Raw genomic sequence first — 20,880 nt, forward strand, 5'->3', positions numbered from 1 at the left:
AATGGGCTGTCCTGGAAACCTACCTATAATGCATGACACGGCTGCTCGGGGAATGTGCATTCTGAAAGGCTCAACTCTAATTGCGAGCAAACGTGGGGAACATCATTTGCTTGCAAGGTAGGGCCTGCCTCTATGACTCAGCTTTGAATGTTTCTGAGGAGGCTGGGGACAAAGCCTGGGGACAAAGCCCGGGCCCTGACGGCAGAGGCCTGGCATGAATGTGCCTAAGAGGACCTCAGGCAGCATCCTCACGGACAGGCTGAGCCAGCTTCATTCCACAGGCTGAAGGTCAGGTCGTGCCAGGCTCTCGGTGGGCCCTTGGTCAAGGGCCCATGAATAAGGAGACTGTGAATGTTGCTTAGGGCCGTGACGCCTCCTGCAGTGGGATCCAATTGTCCTACCTACCAACCACAAAGCCAAAACCTCATTGCAGGGCTCTGGCCTAGAGACAGAAAAGCCACTTTCTACAACCACAAGAATGTTACCTTTGTCTTCACTGAGGCAATCTAATGAGCCGTAGAGCATTTTACTGGAAGATATTTGCAGATGAAAACACCCCCAGGGAGAGGCTGCTCTGGGTTATGTTTTCAAGTGTGCGCAGGATCCATTCCGAGCTATGCACTGTGGTTCCATGGATGCTGAATAGGGTGGCTCTGCAGACCCGTTGTCACCCGTTTTGTTTGTGCTCAGGGCCCAAATAATTTTAAGAAGTACTTAGTGAGTGACCAGCTGCAATATCTCCTATTCAAATTTGGCTTATACGTTTATGCCAAATTTGGCATATGTGTTTACAGTTTGGGGACACATACACTGAAAAAAAAATCTCTTCTATTTTTTTTGGCATGACTGAAGCAAAAGACTAAAGTTTAAGTTTCAATAGAAAATTCTGTGAAATTGCAAAATGTCATCACTGCCAGATGGGAGGAGATAGAGGAAGGATACTTCATCCTTAGAGGCAGAAGTTGGTGGATTTGTGTACCTCGGAAGCCTGAATTAATAGCTCTACCAAACCATTCTGGAGCCTCTGGCCATAATATATAAATATGCAGACTCTTGAATGAACAATTACGAAAGTGTGGTCCCTGGTTTCAACGAGTATCTTCGGGAGGAATACTAGAACCCAGGTTCCTTGTGAAAGCCATAAAATAAAGGGTATAAAGAAAACTTCTTGAGGCTCACTGTGGAGATAAAAGGCCTTGCTTTGGTTTGGGTCAGTAAAGCCCTGGTACCGCAGAGATGATGGTAGAGGGAGGGGTCCAGTGCCCCAAACTGCTTACAACCCAAGCAAAACCAGGCTACAGATGTCCACGGGGCAGCCATTGTGAGTTCATCTACTCTCTCATCTGTTGTTGCCTGACCCTGGGATCTTCCTCTAACCTACTGTCAGCTAATCTGGGAGAGTAGCTAGGACTAAAACTTGATAGGAAACCCCAAGGTATGAGGCTTATCTTACACACAATCCCCCTTTCTTTTCAAACCAACACTGTGTTTCAAATAAAAGCACACCTCCCTCCCTCTCTTATTCCTGAGGCAGCCACAGAGGTGAGCTGCTATTTCCCAACAGTGTCCTGAGCCAAAACACATGAGAACACACAGGAGCAGATCCAGACTTGCTGGCCCGTGGAGATTACACAAAGTTTGGTCCACAACATGGAATAATGTAAGCGTGTATGAGGTGTTGAGCATTCCATGGATGGCCCACGTGTCAGATGCATGCCCACATCCCAGGTCTGGCGCAAGGCCCACTCCCTGGGCCTTCGGTTAAATGCAGGTTCTGTGCTACCAAGAAGATACACATCAACAGCTGAATTTCGGCTCTCGAGCCCTTTGAAGATAGGACTGCTGTATCCCAGCCCTCTGGCACCTCCTGCAACCCGCCTTCTCTCTGTGCAGGAAATGACACACTCTCTTACTGGGATCACACAGCACACATATCCACAGAAGCAGCCAAGGAGAAAACACAAATCCCATAAACAGGAACTTTATTAAACTACACATTACATAAAAGAACATACAAATGGCCCTTTAAATACATTCAGTTTATCTTAAATTTATATAGAAACTTATTTACAGTTCTGCATTATATATTTAAATTATTTTTCCAAGCTTACTACCAATAAAAGGTAATAGAATGATCACCTGTTCACACAGATGCATACAAGCTGTCCATAGGGCTAAGCGAAACACCACTTCTCAGGAAACTCAGCTTATTAGATATCAAAGCAACAACTCATTCTGAAGGTGCTTTCTTCTGAGTGGCCCTTTATGTGAGACCTCTGCTGTAGAGATGCTGGGGGTTAGTTCTGGAAGCTGATCCCAGGGCAGACATGGGTCCTTGGTTGTTCATGATGACTTGGACTCTTGGAGTTTGAAGGACGCTTGAAGACCATGATCGAGGCCATGCCCCTACTTCTGCAGACTGGGAAACAAAGGATTAAGAAGAGGGAGTGACTTGCCAAAACCACACAGCATCAGTGATGGAACAGGGACTCTGACCCCAGTTTCTAGGGTCCCGCCAAGGGGTCCCAACCCTGGCACTACCCACAAATCCACAAACTTTTGATCTCTTTCACAGGCCCTATGGTTTGAACATTTTTGTCTGCATGGTTAAATACATGATTTTTAAGGCTTTTTGAGATGGTGAAAAATGGCTCAGGATTCATCTTTGTGAGCACTGGAAATACGCACTGAGGGCTGCTTTTACAAGAGGTTTTGTGGTCAAGTGCCTTACTTCTTCAACCATGAAGTTTACCTTTTCAATTTAGCTGACTTATGGAAGCTCAGAGTTTCCAATTAATTTGAATGGAAGGCAACATTCTACAGGAGGGAGACTGTAACATCGACCATATGGATTCATCACAAATACATTATATTTGCCAAAATCCACCTACCACTGTCAGATCTAAAACAAAGTTTCACTAACAAGTGATCAAAAGTGAATAAAAGGTGGGGGGCAATTTTTAAATAACAAAAAAGTTTCAAGGATTCCCCCATTTCCCAATTAGTCAGAGGGAAATAGTGAACTGGCACTGAGTAGAAATAGTACATGTTTTCCTCTTTCTTTTGAATGAAGCCTTTTTTTCCAAAAATTTCCTGATAATATAAAATCTTCTTAAAGCAATTTTTTTGGGTCTGTTTTTAAAAACTTGATCTGGTTTTTCTCAGGATTTAAAACCACTGTACCAAAGAACAGACAGCAACATTAAAAAGTATCGAGAGAGAGAGAGAGAGAGAGAGAGAGAGAGAGAGAGAGAGAGAGAGAGAGGGAGAGAGGGAGAGAGGTGAGAGGAGAGAGCTTCTCTCCAGGCTCCAGGTCACATTAGTAAAGGAAAGAGTGGGAGACTGAAGGGTTTTTTCTTCCCTGTAACTAGAGCGAACACAAGTCATAGCAGCCTTCACTCAGTTTTACAACAGATACTCAAATGAGAAAAGACAACAGGAAAGATGTGCTCAGCTGAACAGTCCCTGATGACCTTCCATCAAAATATGGCACCTCTAAACTCTGGAAGCTTCAGCATTCTCCCAGGGGCTGCCACCCATCTGCAGGGGAGACTTGCCCCACTGCCCACGGTGCCTGCCCCAACACACAGGAGCATCCGATTTCCGTCCACCAGTCTCACTTTCCCTCCTGTCCACACCCAAACCCTCACCAAAGTCAGCAGGGTGAGGCGAGCAAAGAAGAAAGTCTTCAGGAAGACGGAGCCAACCACAGAACACCCAAGGTATTGCGGAAGTCCAGTTGCCAGCTATGCACGGGGTGGGCAGGTGGAACCCTGAGGCCAGGGAACACAGGAAGATAAAAACATCTTCACCATTTCCCCCCTGGGCCGCATTTCACTCCGTGAAAGGAACCAACTAAAACAACGTTTAATTTTTATATTAAAAAATAAGTCACTGATACATAAAAACTGGCCCCAAATCTTCTTTTACTTGTTACATAGGAAAGTCATTTTCCTCGTCTGAGTCGTTCACGGGTCTCTGTGGTCTGTTTGGGAGACGGGGTCCGCCTGGTCCACCTCCGGGGCGCGGGTGGAGATGCCTGCCCATGGCAGCAGGACGTCCATCCGTCCATCCATCCAGAGTCAGCGCGGCATGGTGGGCGGGCCCCACGGCTGCACCTTCAGTGACAGGAGCACTGGCAGGTGGCCCCGGCGGACTTTATGTGGAATAGACATTCGGGGTCGGCCTTTCGCAGAAATCAGTCCTCACCACCCGAACCCCATGAGGCGAGCGGGGAGCGCGGACGCCTCTCACTTCCACAAGGGATGGAGCCCCTTCCCCAGCGCCCCCCGACAGGCGTCCTTCAGCCGGAAGGAGGCCCTTTCCCCGGCCCCGCGGCCCTTCGGCGGGGCCTGGGCGCTGTCTCCGGGGCCCTCGGCTGACTCGGGCCCCTTCCGGGGGGCGCGGGCGCTGCCGGTCCGCCGCAGGGCGCCGCTGTCCTTGGGGGCGGCGTCCTCGGGGCCACCCTTCACCTTCAGCTGCCGCTGCGACACGGTCCGGGTGAGGCCCGGGGATCTGGCCACAGGCGGGGAGTCGGTCCTCTGGCACCGAGACGAGGAGGCGACCGTGTTGCGGGCGAAGCTGGGGACCGGGGCCAGTCAGCGTCCGCACCGGCCCCGCCGCTGCCGCGCCCCGCCGGGCAGGCCCAGCCCTGGACGCCCCCGTCGACGCCTCTTTGAGGGGGTTCCTCTTCGGGGCCATCACCTCCCTCCCTCTGGCCGGCCCGTCCTTGGGCAGGTCCCCCTTGCAGTCCGGCTCGCTCTTCCCTGAGAGGGAGCGGCCGGAGGCGGAGGCGGAGGCGGCAATGGGAGGCTCCGCAGGCGGGTGGCTGGCAGGGTTTGAGGAGACCTGGCTGCCGCCCGTCTCCCCAGCCCTGGAGGACACGGAGCCCTCCCCGTCGCCCCCCTCCCCCGGGTCCCCCCCTTCGGGTCTGGAGTCGGTTCCCTCCGAGCAGTCCAGGGTCAGCGAGCAGTCGGTGGTGTCCGAGATGTAGAACAGAGACCCAGGATCTTGGTTCTCGGGGTCGCTGCTGCCCTCAGATACTGGAGCCGCGCTGATGGGCTCATCCGGGGCAGCGCTGCCATCCCCCGGGGCCTGGCTGGGACCCCCCTGGGCACCTCTGCCCACGGGCGTCGGGCTGCCGTTGCTGGCGCCCAGGGACTGCGGGCTCTCATCCCCCACGGACGCCAGCTCCATTGGGCTGAAGTCATTTACGGTCAGCGGGGCCAGCTCCTCCGGGCCCTTGGCAGCCTGGAGGTCGAACTGGGCCAGACCCGTCACCAGCTCATGCTCCCTAATCCCTAGAGCCAACGGCGGAAGTGGAGGGGACCGCACGGAACCCAGGCCCACGGGCTCGCTGTTCCTCTTTCGGAGGATGCTGACCCCATTGCGCCGAACCCGGGGTAAGGCGGGGGCGGGTTCCTCAGGCCGGGGCGCCGGGAGCTGCCTCGGCCAAGCGGAGGTGGGGTGGGGGTTTTCCTCCTGGGCCTCCGAGGCCGGAGGTCTGTGTGCTGGGCTGGAGCCCTGGTCCCTCTGTCCTCCAGGCTCCGTCTGGGCTTCGCTGGCCGGGGCCTGCCAGGGGCAGCTCCGGGGCAAGCTGTGGAACTTGAGCTCCTCGGGGCTGCCAGTGGAGCTCTCCAGGAAGGTCAGCAGCTCTCGGTCGGCCACGATGCCCAGGGAGAGGCGGGAGCGGCGGGTGTTGGGGGGGCGGTAGGAGAGGCTGATGGGCCTGGAGTGCAGGAAAGGCAGCAGGTCCTCCACGCCCCTCTTAGTCAACAGTTCCACGTCATTCTCACTGCTGCTCCGACTGAATCCAAGCTCCCCAGCCGCCCAGAAATGCCGTTTCTGCTCCAGCTCCTTCAGCCGCTGCAGGCGCCTCAGCTCCTGCACCTCGCGGTCGTGGTTGTCCTGAAGGAGGGACGGAGAGAAGCCAGAAGAGGCATGAGACACGTGGGACCCAAGTGCAATTCCAGAGACAGCTACCCTAAGACCCCACTGAGAGACACAGGCTGGAGGAGAGACCTGGGTCATTTGTTTCACCGAGGGAGACGGCCTGTGTTTGCACGCGAATGTGTGTTTGCAGTGCTTGTGTGCCTGGAGGGCTGGAGGCCTCTGTTCTCTGCAAGCAATGTGGGCGTGGCTGGGCGCGCACACTAGGCCTGGCCCCAACCATCTGCCTAAAGTTGTCATCAGATCCCCTGGGCCCAACTTCCAGTCAAGGCATCGTGCCCTCAGTGCGGGCTGTGATTCCACACATGCCCGAGACCTCAACTCGGAGGAAACCCAACTTGGGTTCTAAGCAGGCCAAGACAGAAAGGACTTCCAGGAAAGTGCTATTCAGGCAAGAGCAGAGAGAAAAATACAACGGGTGTTAAAAGAACCTGTGTTGCATGGAAACATCTACACACACACACACTCATGTGCACACATCCTACTTAACAATGACTTGGATGCATAAATGTAGACTCAGGACATTAAGAGACACCTTTCAATCTGTGTTCTCTGAATGCTCCCTGGTAAAGAAACACCAGAAATGCCACCGAGGCTCTGTCCCTTGTGCCCCACCCACTTCCCACAATCGGAGAGGAGGATTTGCTTTAGAAATCTTTCTACCTTTCTCCCTGCTCCAAGGAGCCAGCCCTCCCGCCACAAACCGAACCGGAACAAATGCACACACCAAAGCACGCTTTACTGTCCTTAAATATACTCGTGTCACGTAAACGTGCAGATGTCGCACCCAAATCTGCTATCATTGGCACTTTTTACTTGAAAATCAATTTCCTCAGACAGTGGACTTTCCCTTCCAAGTTTCTGAGAGGCTCTGGCTCTGACCGGAAATTCTGGGCTCCTCCTGCAGCTCCGCCCTCGGGCTCCCCAAGGTCCCGGGTCTTCTCCTTTCAAGGCTGCCTGTGGGAGGGCATGGGGCCAGCTCCTGGCTCTCAGGACAGCGGGGCTGAGAGCATCATACAGGTGGCCTCATGGGCCTGGAGAATTCTGACTGGGAGCGAGGGCCTCGGAAAGAGCCAATTTGGCGGCTACCACCCACCAGCGCCTCCACCTGCTGACCTCACTGCTTGGACAGGGGATAGGAAACGTGGCCACAGGCTCAGCCTCCTCTTCACTGGACAGAGAAAGGCAGCTTGAGAACTCTAGCTAATCACTTAGGGCTGGGGAGATGTCTGAGCAACCCCTCAGAGAAATTCAGCTAAGGACACATCTGTACTTAAAATATAGGGAAAGAGGTGACCCACGAGTACTTGGTTCCTTATCAGCACCTGAAATGATGGGATGTTATTTTGCTTTTAATTGACAGATGAAAGTTTTATTTGCAAAACCAAGCAAACCGGGCTTCCCTGGTGACACAGTGGTTGAGAGTCCGCCTGCCGATGCAGGGGACACGGGTTCGTGCCCCGGTCCGGGAAGATCCCACATGCCGCGGAGCGGCTGGGCCCGTGAGCCATGGCCGCTGAGCCTGCGCGTCCGGAGCCTGTGCTCTGCGACGGGGGAGAGGCCACAACGGTGAGAGGCCTGCGTACCACACACACACACAAAAAGCCAAGCAACCCAAAGAGTTTTGTGGCTTCTGCATGAACTCAGAGATTATTGGACCCGGAGGCTGAAGGGCAAGAAAGCAGCAGTCATGTTCAGACAGCAGCAGACTCCCTCACTATCAGGGCACTTTGGAGCCCACTCTGGCCGAGGACAGCCTGGTTCCCCAGATGCCAACCCCTGGCAATAGCTATGGAGCTTAAAACAGGGGAGTGAGGACCTTCCCATCATCCCGCTGCGACAAAGGTCCCCCTGAAAGAGGAAAGTGTCTCCTGGGAAGGGGGGAGGATCTTCAAAGAGCACCTTAATATCGTGACTGCCATCCTAAAAAAATCTAACAAAATGCTTTTAGGGCATCAGAGCGAGTGTAGGAATGAGCAGCTAAGTAGCAAAGGCAGCCAAACAACAGACTCCTGCCCACAGGGAAAGGCTCGGGGCTGAGACGGCAGAGCCCTTCCCCGGAATCACAAGTGACAGCCGGGCAACACCGCCTGGGCCAGACCTTCCTGATGCCCCGGAGCTGCTAAAGCACCTTTCCACCACAGGCAGAGGGCTGGCTGGGAAAAGGAACACACAGAGCCGTACCTTCACTGCTTTGTTGAATTTGACACAGAAGTCTCTGAATATCTGAAGGCACTCGTCCAGTTTCACGGTGTCTTTGTCTTCACAGAAAAAGTCGATGAGGGTGTGGGCCTCGTCTTGGAGCTTTTGCTTCCAGCGCTCCAGCTCTGCCAGCTTTCCCAGGGCAAACTGCGGGGAAGGGGACAAACAGCACACGCCGAGGTGAGCGCTCGGCCTGCTGCCTCGTGCCTGGGGTTCAGTTTCAGGTCTCACTGCACGTCCCTCAGAGCCGACAGGAGAGTAATTCACCCCAAACAACACCTTGGGGAAGCGAGGGCAACCCCTACGCAAGGCCTGAGAGCCACAGGAGATGGAGGAGCTTTAAGCTGGAGGATGCCACCGACCAAATGTTCCCCTGTAACGTCACTGGACACACGGCACAGGGGTGCAGTTGGTGCTGTTAAGGAAAACCCTGCATCTGTCTGTATCTGTTCTTCCTTCTCTCATGACTGAGGCTTATACTGGGCCAAGGGTCTACTTCAGGGTCCCGAAAGTCACTTATATTGACCAGTTGTCTTATTCAGAGGTCTGCCCCATTGAGAGGGGTTTAAACCTACCCCCAAATGAGCTCTATCAGGGTCAGTGTCACCCCCGCAGGGACAAATGCCCAGCCAGGGCTTCTTATCCGAGTCAGCTCTGTCTATGGCCCACGCTTGCACCCCTCCCTCCCAAGCCATTCAGTAGATTTGGGGTGGACCTGCCATTACTTTATTAAAACTCCCAGGAGGTTTTGATGGGTACCCATGGCTTGGAACTACTGCCCTATACAAATCAATCCTCTTGGACTGTTTTTTTCCTAATTCTTCTAGGGCAACGTCTCCAAGGCCCATATAGGCTCAAGTACTGCAGCAATGCGGTGTGGCCAAAGGTAGCCCGCTCTCCTCTGCTGAGCCCCAGCCCCTTCAGGATGGGGATTCCCCAGGGCCAAAGGCACAAGCAAATGTCCCCGACGGCAGCTCAGTGACATTTCCTGTTGAGCTGAGGTGAGGAAGCAGCAGGTAGAGGAGACGTAGCCCCGGGGAGACGGCATTTGGGGTCACACTGAAGCCTGACGGTGCTTTCTCTTTCACTGGATAACAAGGCTTATATGACGAAGGTATATTCCTTTATGAAATCACACTTCTATTTGAGAAAATTCTCCTTGGGTGGAGGGCTGGGCGTGGGAAATAGTGAAGTTGCGGGCTGCCCACATGGCGGATGGGCTCACTGCTTGAACACTAAAGAGAGTCTCAGGAGAAATTCCGAGAAGACGCATCCCCTCCCACCTACCCACACACTAACCCCCTTCAAAACCCTTTTCTTCCACTAAGCACATTCGAGAGGTAGCAGGAAACCAAAACTGTTTAGGAAACCAAATGCCAGAGAAAGTAACCATCTGAGTCAGTAACCTGAGGCAGTGCGTGCGTTCACGCTGAATTTTTCTTCGAGGAGAGAAGGGTATTAATGGAAGGCTAAATCTTTGCCTGTCATTCTCACACAGGGCGAAAGGTGGATTCCAGCCAAGAACAGCTCAACTGCAGAAAAACAGGACTTTGACAAGAATCTTCACGGGAGCTTACTCCACCTGAGATGTCTCATCGCAGATCTTGTGGGGGACAGGGAGAGTGCCTGAGCGCTTGCAGTCCCCTTAGGACTTGGGAAAGTGAAACATTCTGAATAGGGCCTGAAAAGCCGCCACGCTCAGAGTTGTTTGCCAAGAGCTAGTTGCTGAACCCTTTCCTCATGGTTAAGGCCACAGATGAAAAAGCCCAGAGCAACGCTGGCAAAGTGTGAATGACAGATTGGCAGTTGTCGCAGCAATCTCAACTTTCCAGCTCAAACTTGTCAGCTGTGGACCAAAGTTCCACACCAGTACACTTGGTACCTCTCACCCAAAGGGTCAAAACACTGAAACAGATCTGCAAAACTATGTTCCTGTCATTTTTCTGCTCAAAAATGGTTCACCATAGCTTAGAGAGCAAAGTTTTCAGACTGGCATTCAGACCCCTTCGTGGCCGGACCGTAACCTAACTTAAAAGATTGTATTTCCGGGCTTCCCTGGTGGCGCAGTGGTTGGGAGTCCGCCTGCCGATGCAGGGGATACGGGTTTGTGCCCCGGTCCGGGAGGATCCTACACGCCGCAGAGCAGGTGAGCCATGGCCTCTGAGCCTGCGCGTCCGGAGCCCGTGCTCCGCAATGGGAGAGGCCACAACAGTGAGAGGCCCGCGTACCGCAAAAAAAATAAAAAATAAAAATAAATTGTATTTAAAAAGACAGTGAACTTAAAAAAGAAAAATAAATAGCTGTGTGGAACAGTTTACGTAGAGAGATAAAGATGACTACCAGGAGGACGAGTTTAGAGTGAAAACAAGGTTGCTTCTGAAGAACAGTCCGGGGGTGTGGATTTGCATCATAAGCCTTTCTGTGCTACTATTTAGCATAAGAGATTAACATTTAATATAAGAACTGAGAAATGAGACCTCCAGAATCCTTCTCCCAATGTGTGACAGGCCTTCCCGTTGAATTTCTGGATTTGTTCCATTTGTCTTTACTGCTGAGCGTTTTCCTAGCTACTGTTAGATGATTCTGTGGTGGTGTTTGCTTTGTCGTCTCACTTTGAGAAGAAAATCTGTGCACTTTTAAGGGAAAATTAGAGTTTAGTGACATATGAAAGAAAATACAGAACGTGTGTTTAATAATAAAAACAAACTCCCAGCAGAGCCAAACAAAATCAAACGTTCACTGACGGGAGCTGCAGCTCACAGCATTTGATGTGACTTCATTACAAGGAAATGAGGGGAGGCTGAGGTTGGTCCAACCCTCAAAAGCACTGGTCCCTTTCCACCGCCCAGGGCAGCCCTGCCTCATTGATTCCAGCTCATGAGCCTCGAAGCCCTGACACTGAAGGCAGCACACCATTTCACTGAAGACTGAAAGCATGAAAAGGCACCACCTTTTTTTTTACAAAATAAGGAAGATAAAAGAAGTATGTCAGACTGTGATTAGTGAGTCACAGTGAGCTGTCACAAACATGTTCTCTCTGCTGGGTTTTGTTGATATTATTCTGAACAGCTCCTGCCACACCCCATGGGGCTGGTGCATTTGGGGTGGTGAGAGGCACCGACTCTGGTGTGTTCTCCTGCCCTCCCTATAAAACATGCCAAAACGGAGCTTGTTTCTGCCACACAAACAACTGAAGGAACAACAGCCCAGGTGCTCAGGCGTCTTTGACGATCTCCGCGGAACTTCCTACTGGTGTCCAAAAGTGCGAGTGGGAGACGGGAACTCCCGAGCCGTGCTTCAGAAGCAAAACCTTCTAAAGTTGCCAGACAGAAGCTGCCACGTGTAAGCATAAGGGATCCCAGTTCACTCCCAGGCCGGTGCCATCATGCAGACAGAGCAGAGACAAACAGAGACCCTGTCCCTAACCAAAGCCTCAGGGTTAGACCATATTCGATAGCCTGGCTGGGCACTGAAATACAAACTTCCTCTTACCGACTTGGGGGGAAAAGGTATGCATGGGAACCTGCTGCTTCCACAAACAGCCCTGCAAGGGTAACCAGCCTTGAGGGGCCGCTGAAGATGAGATCAGGGGGACTGACTCGAATCATACACACACCTGAAGGAAATCTTCCATCTGCTGACAGAGCTCACCATCCCGCTGGACGTTCTCCTTTAGAGATCTTGTCCTGACAAAGAGCGAGTGCAGCTCTGCCTCTGTGTTATCCAGAGATAATCTGAAAGAAGAAAGGGGAGAGTGGGTACCTGGCACAGGAGGCCAGGTGTCACGCAGGTACATCGAACAAGACCCTGGAAACAGAAGGGGAGAGCTACCGTGATTGTTTACCGACCTCTGTATCTAGAGTTTCCTCCTATGTTTCCTTAAGAAGCGATTCCTTCCTAAAGACACACACTGGTTCAAAGACCAGGCTGTAATTTTGTTCTTGCTGGTGAGATAACCGAAAGCATGGGAATTGTGAAGCTTTTCATAAACTAGGTCTGAACATCTTTATGCCATCAGCATTAGAATTCAGCAGGACTCAGATACTTATACTTTCCACTGGCCATGAAACGCAAAAATACAAAAGCTCTAACCCATGAAAAGCAAGGCAGAGCATGCTGATAAACGGGCTATTAAGGGTGATACGGAGACACTACACAGACTGCATGTTGCTCGCCACAGGCAACCAGAGTCAGCACTCTGTGTCTTAGAGAGAACTGACACACAGCTAACAGTTCTGCGGAGAAATGGTGGAATTGATGGCAAGGCTTTTGTTACATATGTCACACCCAGATTAATAGAGCATGAATGATGTTTCTCTCGCCTGGTAAAGCAAATAGATGAAACCTAAATCCAGGTGGAATTCAATTAGCAAATTCATAAATCAAGATGCTTTCATGCTTCCATGATCAATTCTAACTTTTTTTTTTATGCAATAGTTTTCCACCTTCAGGGGCTTCCCTGGTGGTGCAGTGGTTAAGAATCCACCTGCCAACTCAGGGGACACGGGTTCGAGCCCTGGTCTGGGAAGATCCCACGTGCTGCAGAGCATCTAAGCCCATGCGCCACAACTGCTGAGCCTGTGTTCTAGAGCCCGTGAGCCAAAACTACAGGGCCCACATGCCACAACTACTGAAGCCCGTGTGCCTACAGCCAGTGCTCTGCAACAAGAGAAGACACCACTAGGAAAAGCCCACGCACCGCAACCAAGAGTAGCCCCTGCTCGCCGCAACTAGAGAAAGCCCACGCACAGCAACGAAGACCCAACGCAGCCAAAGATAAAATAAATAAATAAAATAAATAAATTTATTAAAAAAATAGGGCTTCCCTGGTGGCGCAGTGGTTGAGAGTCTGCCTGCTGATGCAGGGGACACGGGTTCGTGCCCCGGTCCGGGAAGATCCCACATGCCACGGAGCGGCTTGGCCCCTGAGCCATGGCCGCTAAGCCTGCGCGTCCGGAGCCTGTGCTCCGGCAGTGGGAGAGGCCACAACAGTGAGAGGCCCACGTCCCGCAAAAAAAAAAAAAGTTTTCCACCTTCACTGGTCACTGGCACCCACCTATGACCTGTTTGTACTTCACTTTCCATTTCAAATAAATAACCTTACTAAATAAGTTTTTTCTAAGACAATATCTAGCTAACTTTCCCCATCTAACTCTGACCAGAAATGGAACGGTTATTTCTCTATGTATCTCTTAGAAACATTTCCATACTAGGAAGCGGAAAAAATATTCCCACACAAATTTCTGTCAGTAATTCAGAAAGCAAAACAGTTTGCATCTTTGAAAATGCTCGTTCTTTGGGGAGAACACTCTGGTGATCTGTAAATACGAACTATGAACTGTTTACACCGTTGGACGGATAATCTCACTTTGGGAAAGACATGTCATCTGTGGTTAGATGTTTGCAGTCAGTAACACTGAGATGCGGGCCAGTGGCGGGGTGGGGCTTAGAAAGCTCTGGTTCATGTGTTTATGCATACGGTTCACAGCTGTCCCAACTGGACAGAGTCCCTCAGATAACAAGCAGATGACATGCACTGGGTTGATACGTGAGGTGAGGTGCTGGAGCCAGCTCATGGGACGCAGCTGTGGCTGTGGGTATCTCTCCCCAGCTCCACAGTCAGTAGTGCCACATTGGGAGCTTGAGATCAGCCATGGCAGCAGTATTTACGCCATGGAAATCAGCAGTTGCTACAAATCAGGACTTTTCTCCCTAAAAAGCTGGTCGTTGAACATTTACCACTGATGCATGTATATGTATTATAAATTTAAAAGCACAGGATTCAAAATAGCATGTATACACAGATTACAGCTATGTTTAAATACACATCTATATTAGGATCAGAAGTGATCCTAAACAGTGGTATAAATACAGCTTTATGTTTGGTAGATACTTTCTCTGCAAAGTTGAGTGACTAAAACAAAATCCTTTCACAGCCCTTGGTATGGTTCCAACTTCTTTTAATGCAATAGAAAATAAACGTACCATGTTAGATTCTAAAGGAATCAGTGATGTATGGCCCTGGAAGCTTGCCTGATATATACCAACTCCCAAGGTAACAGGCTGTGCTCTTTGAGCCCTATCTTTTGGGTGTGGAGGTATTTGAATTTCGTAATCCATATATATATATATTTTACACTGATGAGATTCATTAGAATAGACTGCAATAGGAGTTTTTTAGATTAAAAATAAAGATTAATTTTTCAAACCCCCCAAATTCCAAAGATGCACACATACCTCTGGAACCAAATGAAAGGAAGGTCTGAAAGGTCAACAAGACAAAACTTTTAAAATTTCAAACCTGAGTCCAGAAGTTGTAAAATATTCATCAGTTTTCATAAGAAGGTAGTTAAAAAAACCAAAACACCTCGTTCTCACAGTTCTCCTCCTTGCTTACCTCGCAGCCTCCTGAACGTGATGCAATTTTTCAGAGAAGTTTAGAAGCACGGCATCTTTCTTCTGGGCTTCCTGGAACAAAACCAGAATTTCCTCTCACTATATAGGGATAAAACTGGAATTTTGTCCACTATACGGAGAAAATTTTTTCAGGGCTTACAGGAACCATAAAATCACTGTTCCCATTTTTAGGCTTGATACATTCAAAGCAGTTCACTGAGTCATGAACTCTTAGTCTGATATTCTTAGTAAGACTGACCAGAACTCTCCTACTCTCAAGAAACATTTAACTTCCCAGAACAACTGATCCTGACATGAAGCACGACTCACGTGCGTGAAGACTCAGTGGAAGGAGGCGGCGGCTTAGCAGGGCTCATTGCTCTTAAGAGAATCCAATATATCCTGCTGAAATACCACCCATACCTATGAGTACGCCTCTACTTGACCGAGCTACTCGCAGCTCTTAGACCAGTTTGCAAACTGAGTTTAATCAGAAGGTGCACAGGCCATGGGGGTGTTTGGATCCTTCATCTGTTCAGAGGGTACAAAGAAGGCAGGTCTGAAGAGGGCAGTTACCAACTCAGGGAACTTCCCCACGTGGGCAGGGACCAAGCTACACAAAGCACCGGGGTATGGGGATCTAAAAGGGCAGCCAGGAGATGCTGCAAGCCACATGGGATGTGGAACACATTTTCTGGTTTCAAATTAGTGCCAAGTTCAATGTGCCCTCTGTCTTCTGAAGAACGCAGTCATAATAATGTGTATTGTTTATGGAGAGCTTACCATATTCGGAACACTGAGCTAATAAGCACGTTCTGGAATTATCTCCCTCCACCTTCTCAATTACCTAGTTTTGAGGTATCACTACCCCCCATCATTAGATGGAGAAATTGAGGAACTTAAGGCTTAAGTAACTTGTCTGAGGAAGTACAGCTAATAAAGGACAAGTCAAAGTCTCCACGTTCGGGCTTCTCTGGTGGCGCACTGGTTGAGAGTCCGCCCGCCAATGCGGGGGACGTGGGTTCGGGCCCTGGTCCGGGAGGATCCCACATGCCGTGGAGCAACTGGGCCCGTGAGCCACGGCTGCTGAGCCTGCACTCTGGAGCCTGAGGGCCGTGACTGCTGAGGCCCACGCGCCTAGAGCCCGTGCTCCACGGCGAGAGGGGCCGCCGTGGTGGGAGGCCCGCACACCGCGGCGAGGAGTGGCCCCCGCTCGCTGCAACTGGAGAGGGCCTGCGTGCAGCAGTGAAGACCCAACGCAGTCAAGGATGAAATGAATGGGATAAATAGATTGAAAAAAAAAAATCTCTCCGTTCTATTCTGAAACTCATGCTTGAAACAAGGCTGCAACACAGCTTTCCTCCCAGGTGAAGCTATATCTATGTGATCGCTGTCAAAACAACAAGGAGATTCAATGGGAAAAACAAACCAGCACAATTCTCTATTTGAGATAATTTAACAACAAAGAGAGAACTGTCCTTGGCTCATCTCTGACTTTATAACTAGTTACTGGGGTGTCACACAGACCCAGTCAAAAATGCAACTGATGGACAGGGTTCAGACCCCAAACCCTGTGTGAATGGCAAGGCCCTGTAACCCCCAGTTCACAAAGAAAATATGCAAGTGATCCCCTCATTGCTCTGACTCTTCCACTCTTTACACACAACGGGTCAAAAATCTAGTCAGGTCAACTCAGAAATGTTTCAACACCCAGGCCCCTGCTCTCCATCCCTGTGGCCATTACTCTGATTCTCAACTCTCGCCAAACAATGAGCGCCAACTTCCACCAAGAGGTACCCCTATTTCTATTCTCTCTCCACTCTAACCCACCCTCCACGTTGCCACATTTCCCTAGCGACAAAAACATACCTGGTCAGGCCATGGTGCTGTGTATAAACTTCTGTTGGCTCCCCATGGCTAAAGCATGAAGTCCAGATTCCTCAGCAACCACTCTGCCTCACCCCCGACTCCTCCACTTCCCTCCAGGCCTGTAACCCCAGGTGCAGCCCAACTCAGGAATCCGCAAATAGAACCTTCTTGCCACCTACGGTGCCCTTTCCTGACTCTGATGCCACCTTACACGTCTGAAAAACTTCACTGCCTTGGGGGCGGGGGTGGGTCACGTACATTCTCTCTCTGTATCAATCACTTCCACATACCTGTGCAACAAAGTGCAGGAGATTCATCCCAGGTTTATTTGCTTTTGTGTCTGCCAATTTGAGCAAAGAAGATAGTTTAAATCCTACTGCATTGCCAGCATACCCTCCCTAAAGAAGACAAATCGAAAGAAAAAATATACATACACCTTTAGACAGATAAATAAAGTTGGAAATACAACATTAAAATTTGTTTTTGAACTTCACTTACTGCATTCATGATATTCCCTGCTTGCAGCACCAAGTGTAATATCGAATGTAGTTCCTCACACGACATCAGCTCTGTCAGAAAGAACACACCGCGGTACCTTAGAGAAAGCTTCAGCTTAAACACACACGAGACAGCCACCACATCCAAGTTCAGGTGTGTCTGAAGCAAGCTCTGACCCTAAACCGTATAAAAGACTGAAACAAACAAAGTAGCACACTGCATGGTATATCTAATGTACCACTGGCTACTGGTGATGCACATTCTAGTGTTCAACCGGGAATCAAATATGTATGACACTTAAGTATCACACATACTTTGATAATGAAAATTTTCAAGGAGTGGAAAATACAAAAGCCTTAGGAAAAGCAGTACACTGTGTTACAGGAATAATCTCCTCTCAGCAGTTATTTCTTTATGGTTTCCTTTATATCCTTTGAGACTATATTTACGGACTATGAAAACGAATAGTGCGCGGCATTTTGCTTAGCTGCTGAGCTATGAGGAGATAAAAAATAAACAGGCTGGGATGACAGGTAAATAACTTGCAAAGCTCCAACCCTTAGCGGCAGGTACCCAGAGAATCTTTCCATTTTATTCAAAACTCTACATTTCATTTGGATTGGCTTAAAGGTTTAACAAGGAACTTATCATTGTCATACATTGGTAACCTAGTTCGTTAAACACGAAGTCTTTTGTACACACACCTATGCAAATAAACAATATTAAAAATTGCTAATGTATTTGAAAAGCTAAAAAGAAAATTTAATTATTAAAATTACTGTATATGTAGGTAATAAAATGTCACCTATGATATTGTTAAGTTAATATTCTCCATTAAGTCTGGTATTACTTTCAAAAAATTACACTTGGATCACTGCCTATACTGTGTTATCTAAGAAGGCCAGGTTTTGAAGAGTAACCAGATAAGAAACGTTTCTACCGTGCCCACAAATCTGCATCACTCAATATGAAACATATTTTCCCATCTCTACTTGAACAGGAGAGACAATTCTTTCAAAATTGCTGCTTTAGGCTTGACACAGGAAGAAATTTTAAAAGGCCTCTATATTGAAAGAGGAAAATTCTTCTTAATTCTTAGTCTCTTCTCTAAAATGAAGAAAATATGATGAGCTGAAGAGAAAAACTTAATACAAGTCAGAGCAACTAAACAAGAAAACCAAATTGGAATAAACATTCTACCACAATAACTAGGAACCCAGAAAGTGACCAGGAGGAAATCAGGCTGGAGATCCCAGCTGATGAATGCTGGAAACTGTGAGGGCCAGGGAGCACCAGAGACTTTGCCTTGGAGCCGGCATTCTCAGTGCCGTACATGCCAGAAAGCAAGCTCCCAACCCTATGGAATGAGACACTAGAGCAACCTGAGGAGGCTATCCAAGGGGCGAGCAAAAATTACCAGGTTGTTCACTCTCAAATGTAATGAGCCCACCAGGTGTTAGAGTCTGGAGGGGACGCAGGTGGGGGACGCGGGTGGGAGAAGACACCACTGGAGCAGAAACATCAGGAAAGCTGGTAGAAGAAGAACAGGAGATGCCTGGGGAGGAGTCAGGACGGAAGGAGGAGTGCTTCCGGAAGAGCAGGGTCCCAGCCACCAACAGAGGCCAGAGCGCTGGAGGAGACAGGCAGCTGGCCCCGGGCCCAGGCTGTGAGCACGCACCACCGTGCACACACACACCAGACACACACAACTACACACACACCACATACACACTACACGCACACCACATACTACACACACCAGACACACAGCACACACACCACATACACACAACTACACATGCACCACATATTACACACACACCAGACACACACAACTACACACACACCACATACTACACACAGACACCCACATACTACACACACACCAGACACATACAACTACACATACACACTACACGCACACCACATACTACACACACCAGACACACAGCACACACACCACATACACACAACTACACATGCACCACATATTACACACACACCAGACACACACAACTACACACACACCACATACTACACACAGACACCCACATACTACACACACACCAGACACACAACTACACACACACCACACACACACAACTACAAACACACCACATGCTACACACACATGCAACTACACTCACACCACATACTACACACACAGACCCACAACTACACACACATCACATACTACACACACCCACACCACATACTACACACATCAGACACCCACATACTACACACACACCAGACACACACAACTACACACACACCACATACAACACACACAGACACCCACATACTACACACACACCAGACATACAACTACACATACACCACACACACACTACACGTACACCACATACTACACACACCAGACACAACTACACACACACCCCACACACACACAACTACAAACACACCACATACTACACACACCACATGCAACTACACTCACACCACATACTACACACACACCAGACACATACAACTACATATACACACTACACATACACCACATACTACACACACCAGACACAACTACACACACACCACATACTACACACACAGATATACCACATACACACACACCATACTACACACACACACACACACACACACACACCACATACACACCACACACATACACAGAAAGCTAATCTAGGAGAGGAACAAAAGCAAGCTGCAACCAACAAGGTTTACTCCTAAGCTTGAGATGAAAGCAGCCTTCTTTTACAGGAGGATAATATGCTAATTAATTGATTGATTGGTCAGTTAATTAATTAACCGGGGGAGGCAGAAAAGTAAATGGAAATAAACTTTAAATACCATCCCTGGTAACATCTCATTTCCCTTTTTAGGGCGTCTCAGAAATGGAACTTTCCATATCTAATTTTTCAATTGAACAGTTTTTTAAAAATAAACTGCTACCAAAATTAATCAAATCAAATTACACAAAGCATCATGTATTTACTCACCTTTTGTAGCGGTTCTTAGAATGGTTATATCTGTGTATAGAGAAGAACAAGAGGGCAAAAATTCTTTCTTTAGCACCATGGCTTCAATCCGCAGTGAACAGCTGAAAGACAAAAGGTACAGCTACAGTGTAGAATTTGACGTTGTTGATTTTAAAACCTTACTCTGCAAAGAACAGTGATGGGTGATCCTTACTTTGGCACCTGAATTAAGCAGTGCAGAAAGGAGTCTGCTAGGGACAGCTTGGCCACGTCTCCACTAAATGCCTTTAGTTTCTTTATCTAAAAGACAGATGGAAAAGGGGGTCAAGAAAAAAAGGACAAATGATTAAAATGGAACATCACTTCAAATTTCATCTTAGAATTCCTTTAGGAAAATAAGAATATCAGTGCTAAATTCAAATTAATAAAAATGTCAGCCTAAGAAAAGGGAATCATCACAGCTTACTACTTTGTTGTTTAAAAGAGCAAACGAGCAAATTAGGGAGAGGACAGCTGTGTCACTTATGTGGGCATAAACAATCCCACATGAACCAGAAAGCTGGAGCCACCGGAATCCTCAGAGAGGTTACTAAAGGGAAAGGATCAGTTCCAAGGATGAAAACGTTCTGTAAGTTATAATCTGGAAGGGAGACCACTGTTTGGAAGAAGAAAGAAGAGACTGGATAGTCCCTATAGCAGAGCCTTTGAGTCATAAAGGAAAAAAATCTTATTATTTTGAGTATTTTGCATATAAGATACTTAGACTGGGGGAGGGTGTCTAACACAGATCTTCTTTCTGAGGTCAAGTCCTCCTTCACATCTAGTAGCTTTATAAGAAGGGATCACTGGATGTTGAGGTGAGTACACACTGGCTCTCCAGCAGGAAGATAAAGAGGAAAACGGCTTAAACAATTGAAAGATCAGTGTCAAGATTTCCCCCTGTGAAAAAAAATCAGGTAACATAAAGAGTGTGTACAGTGGATCCCACTTCTGTAAATTAAGAAAA

The 20,880-nt window shown here is 48.8% G+C and overlaps 1 protein-coding gene across 1 annotated transcript in view; it reads right to left on the minus strand.

The window, feature by feature from the left end:
• Positions 1–2,009: 2,009 nt before the first annotated feature.
• The window catches only part of FHDC1 (FH2 domain containing 1), a 41,222-nt gene continuing 22,351 nt past the window's right edge, over positions 2,010–20,880 (minus strand). Inside the window, 9 exon segments of the mRNA XM_024757461.1 lie at positions 2,010–4,601; positions 4,603–5,907; positions 8,134–8,298; positions 11,768–11,885; positions 14,549–14,619; positions 16,707–16,814; positions 16,915–16,985; positions 19,896–19,996; positions 20,089–20,174. Of these exon segments, the coding sequence (XP_024613229.1) occupies positions 4,251–4,601; positions 4,603–5,907; positions 8,134–8,298; positions 11,768–11,885; positions 14,549–14,619; positions 16,707–16,814; positions 16,915–16,985; positions 19,896–19,996; positions 20,089–20,174 (2,376 nt within the window). The 3' untranslated portion in view covers positions 2,010–4,250.

The sequence above is a fragment of the Neophocaena asiaeorientalis genome, unplaced genomic scaffold, assembly GCF_003031525.2.
Source record: "Neophocaena asiaeorientalis asiaeorientalis breed wild unplaced genomic scaffold, Neophocaena_asiaeorientalis_V1.1 scaffold238, whole genome shotgun sequence".
Taxonomy (NCBI): domain Eukaryota; kingdom Metazoa; phylum Chordata; class Mammalia; order Artiodactyla; family Phocoenidae; genus Neophocaena; species Neophocaena asiaeorientalis.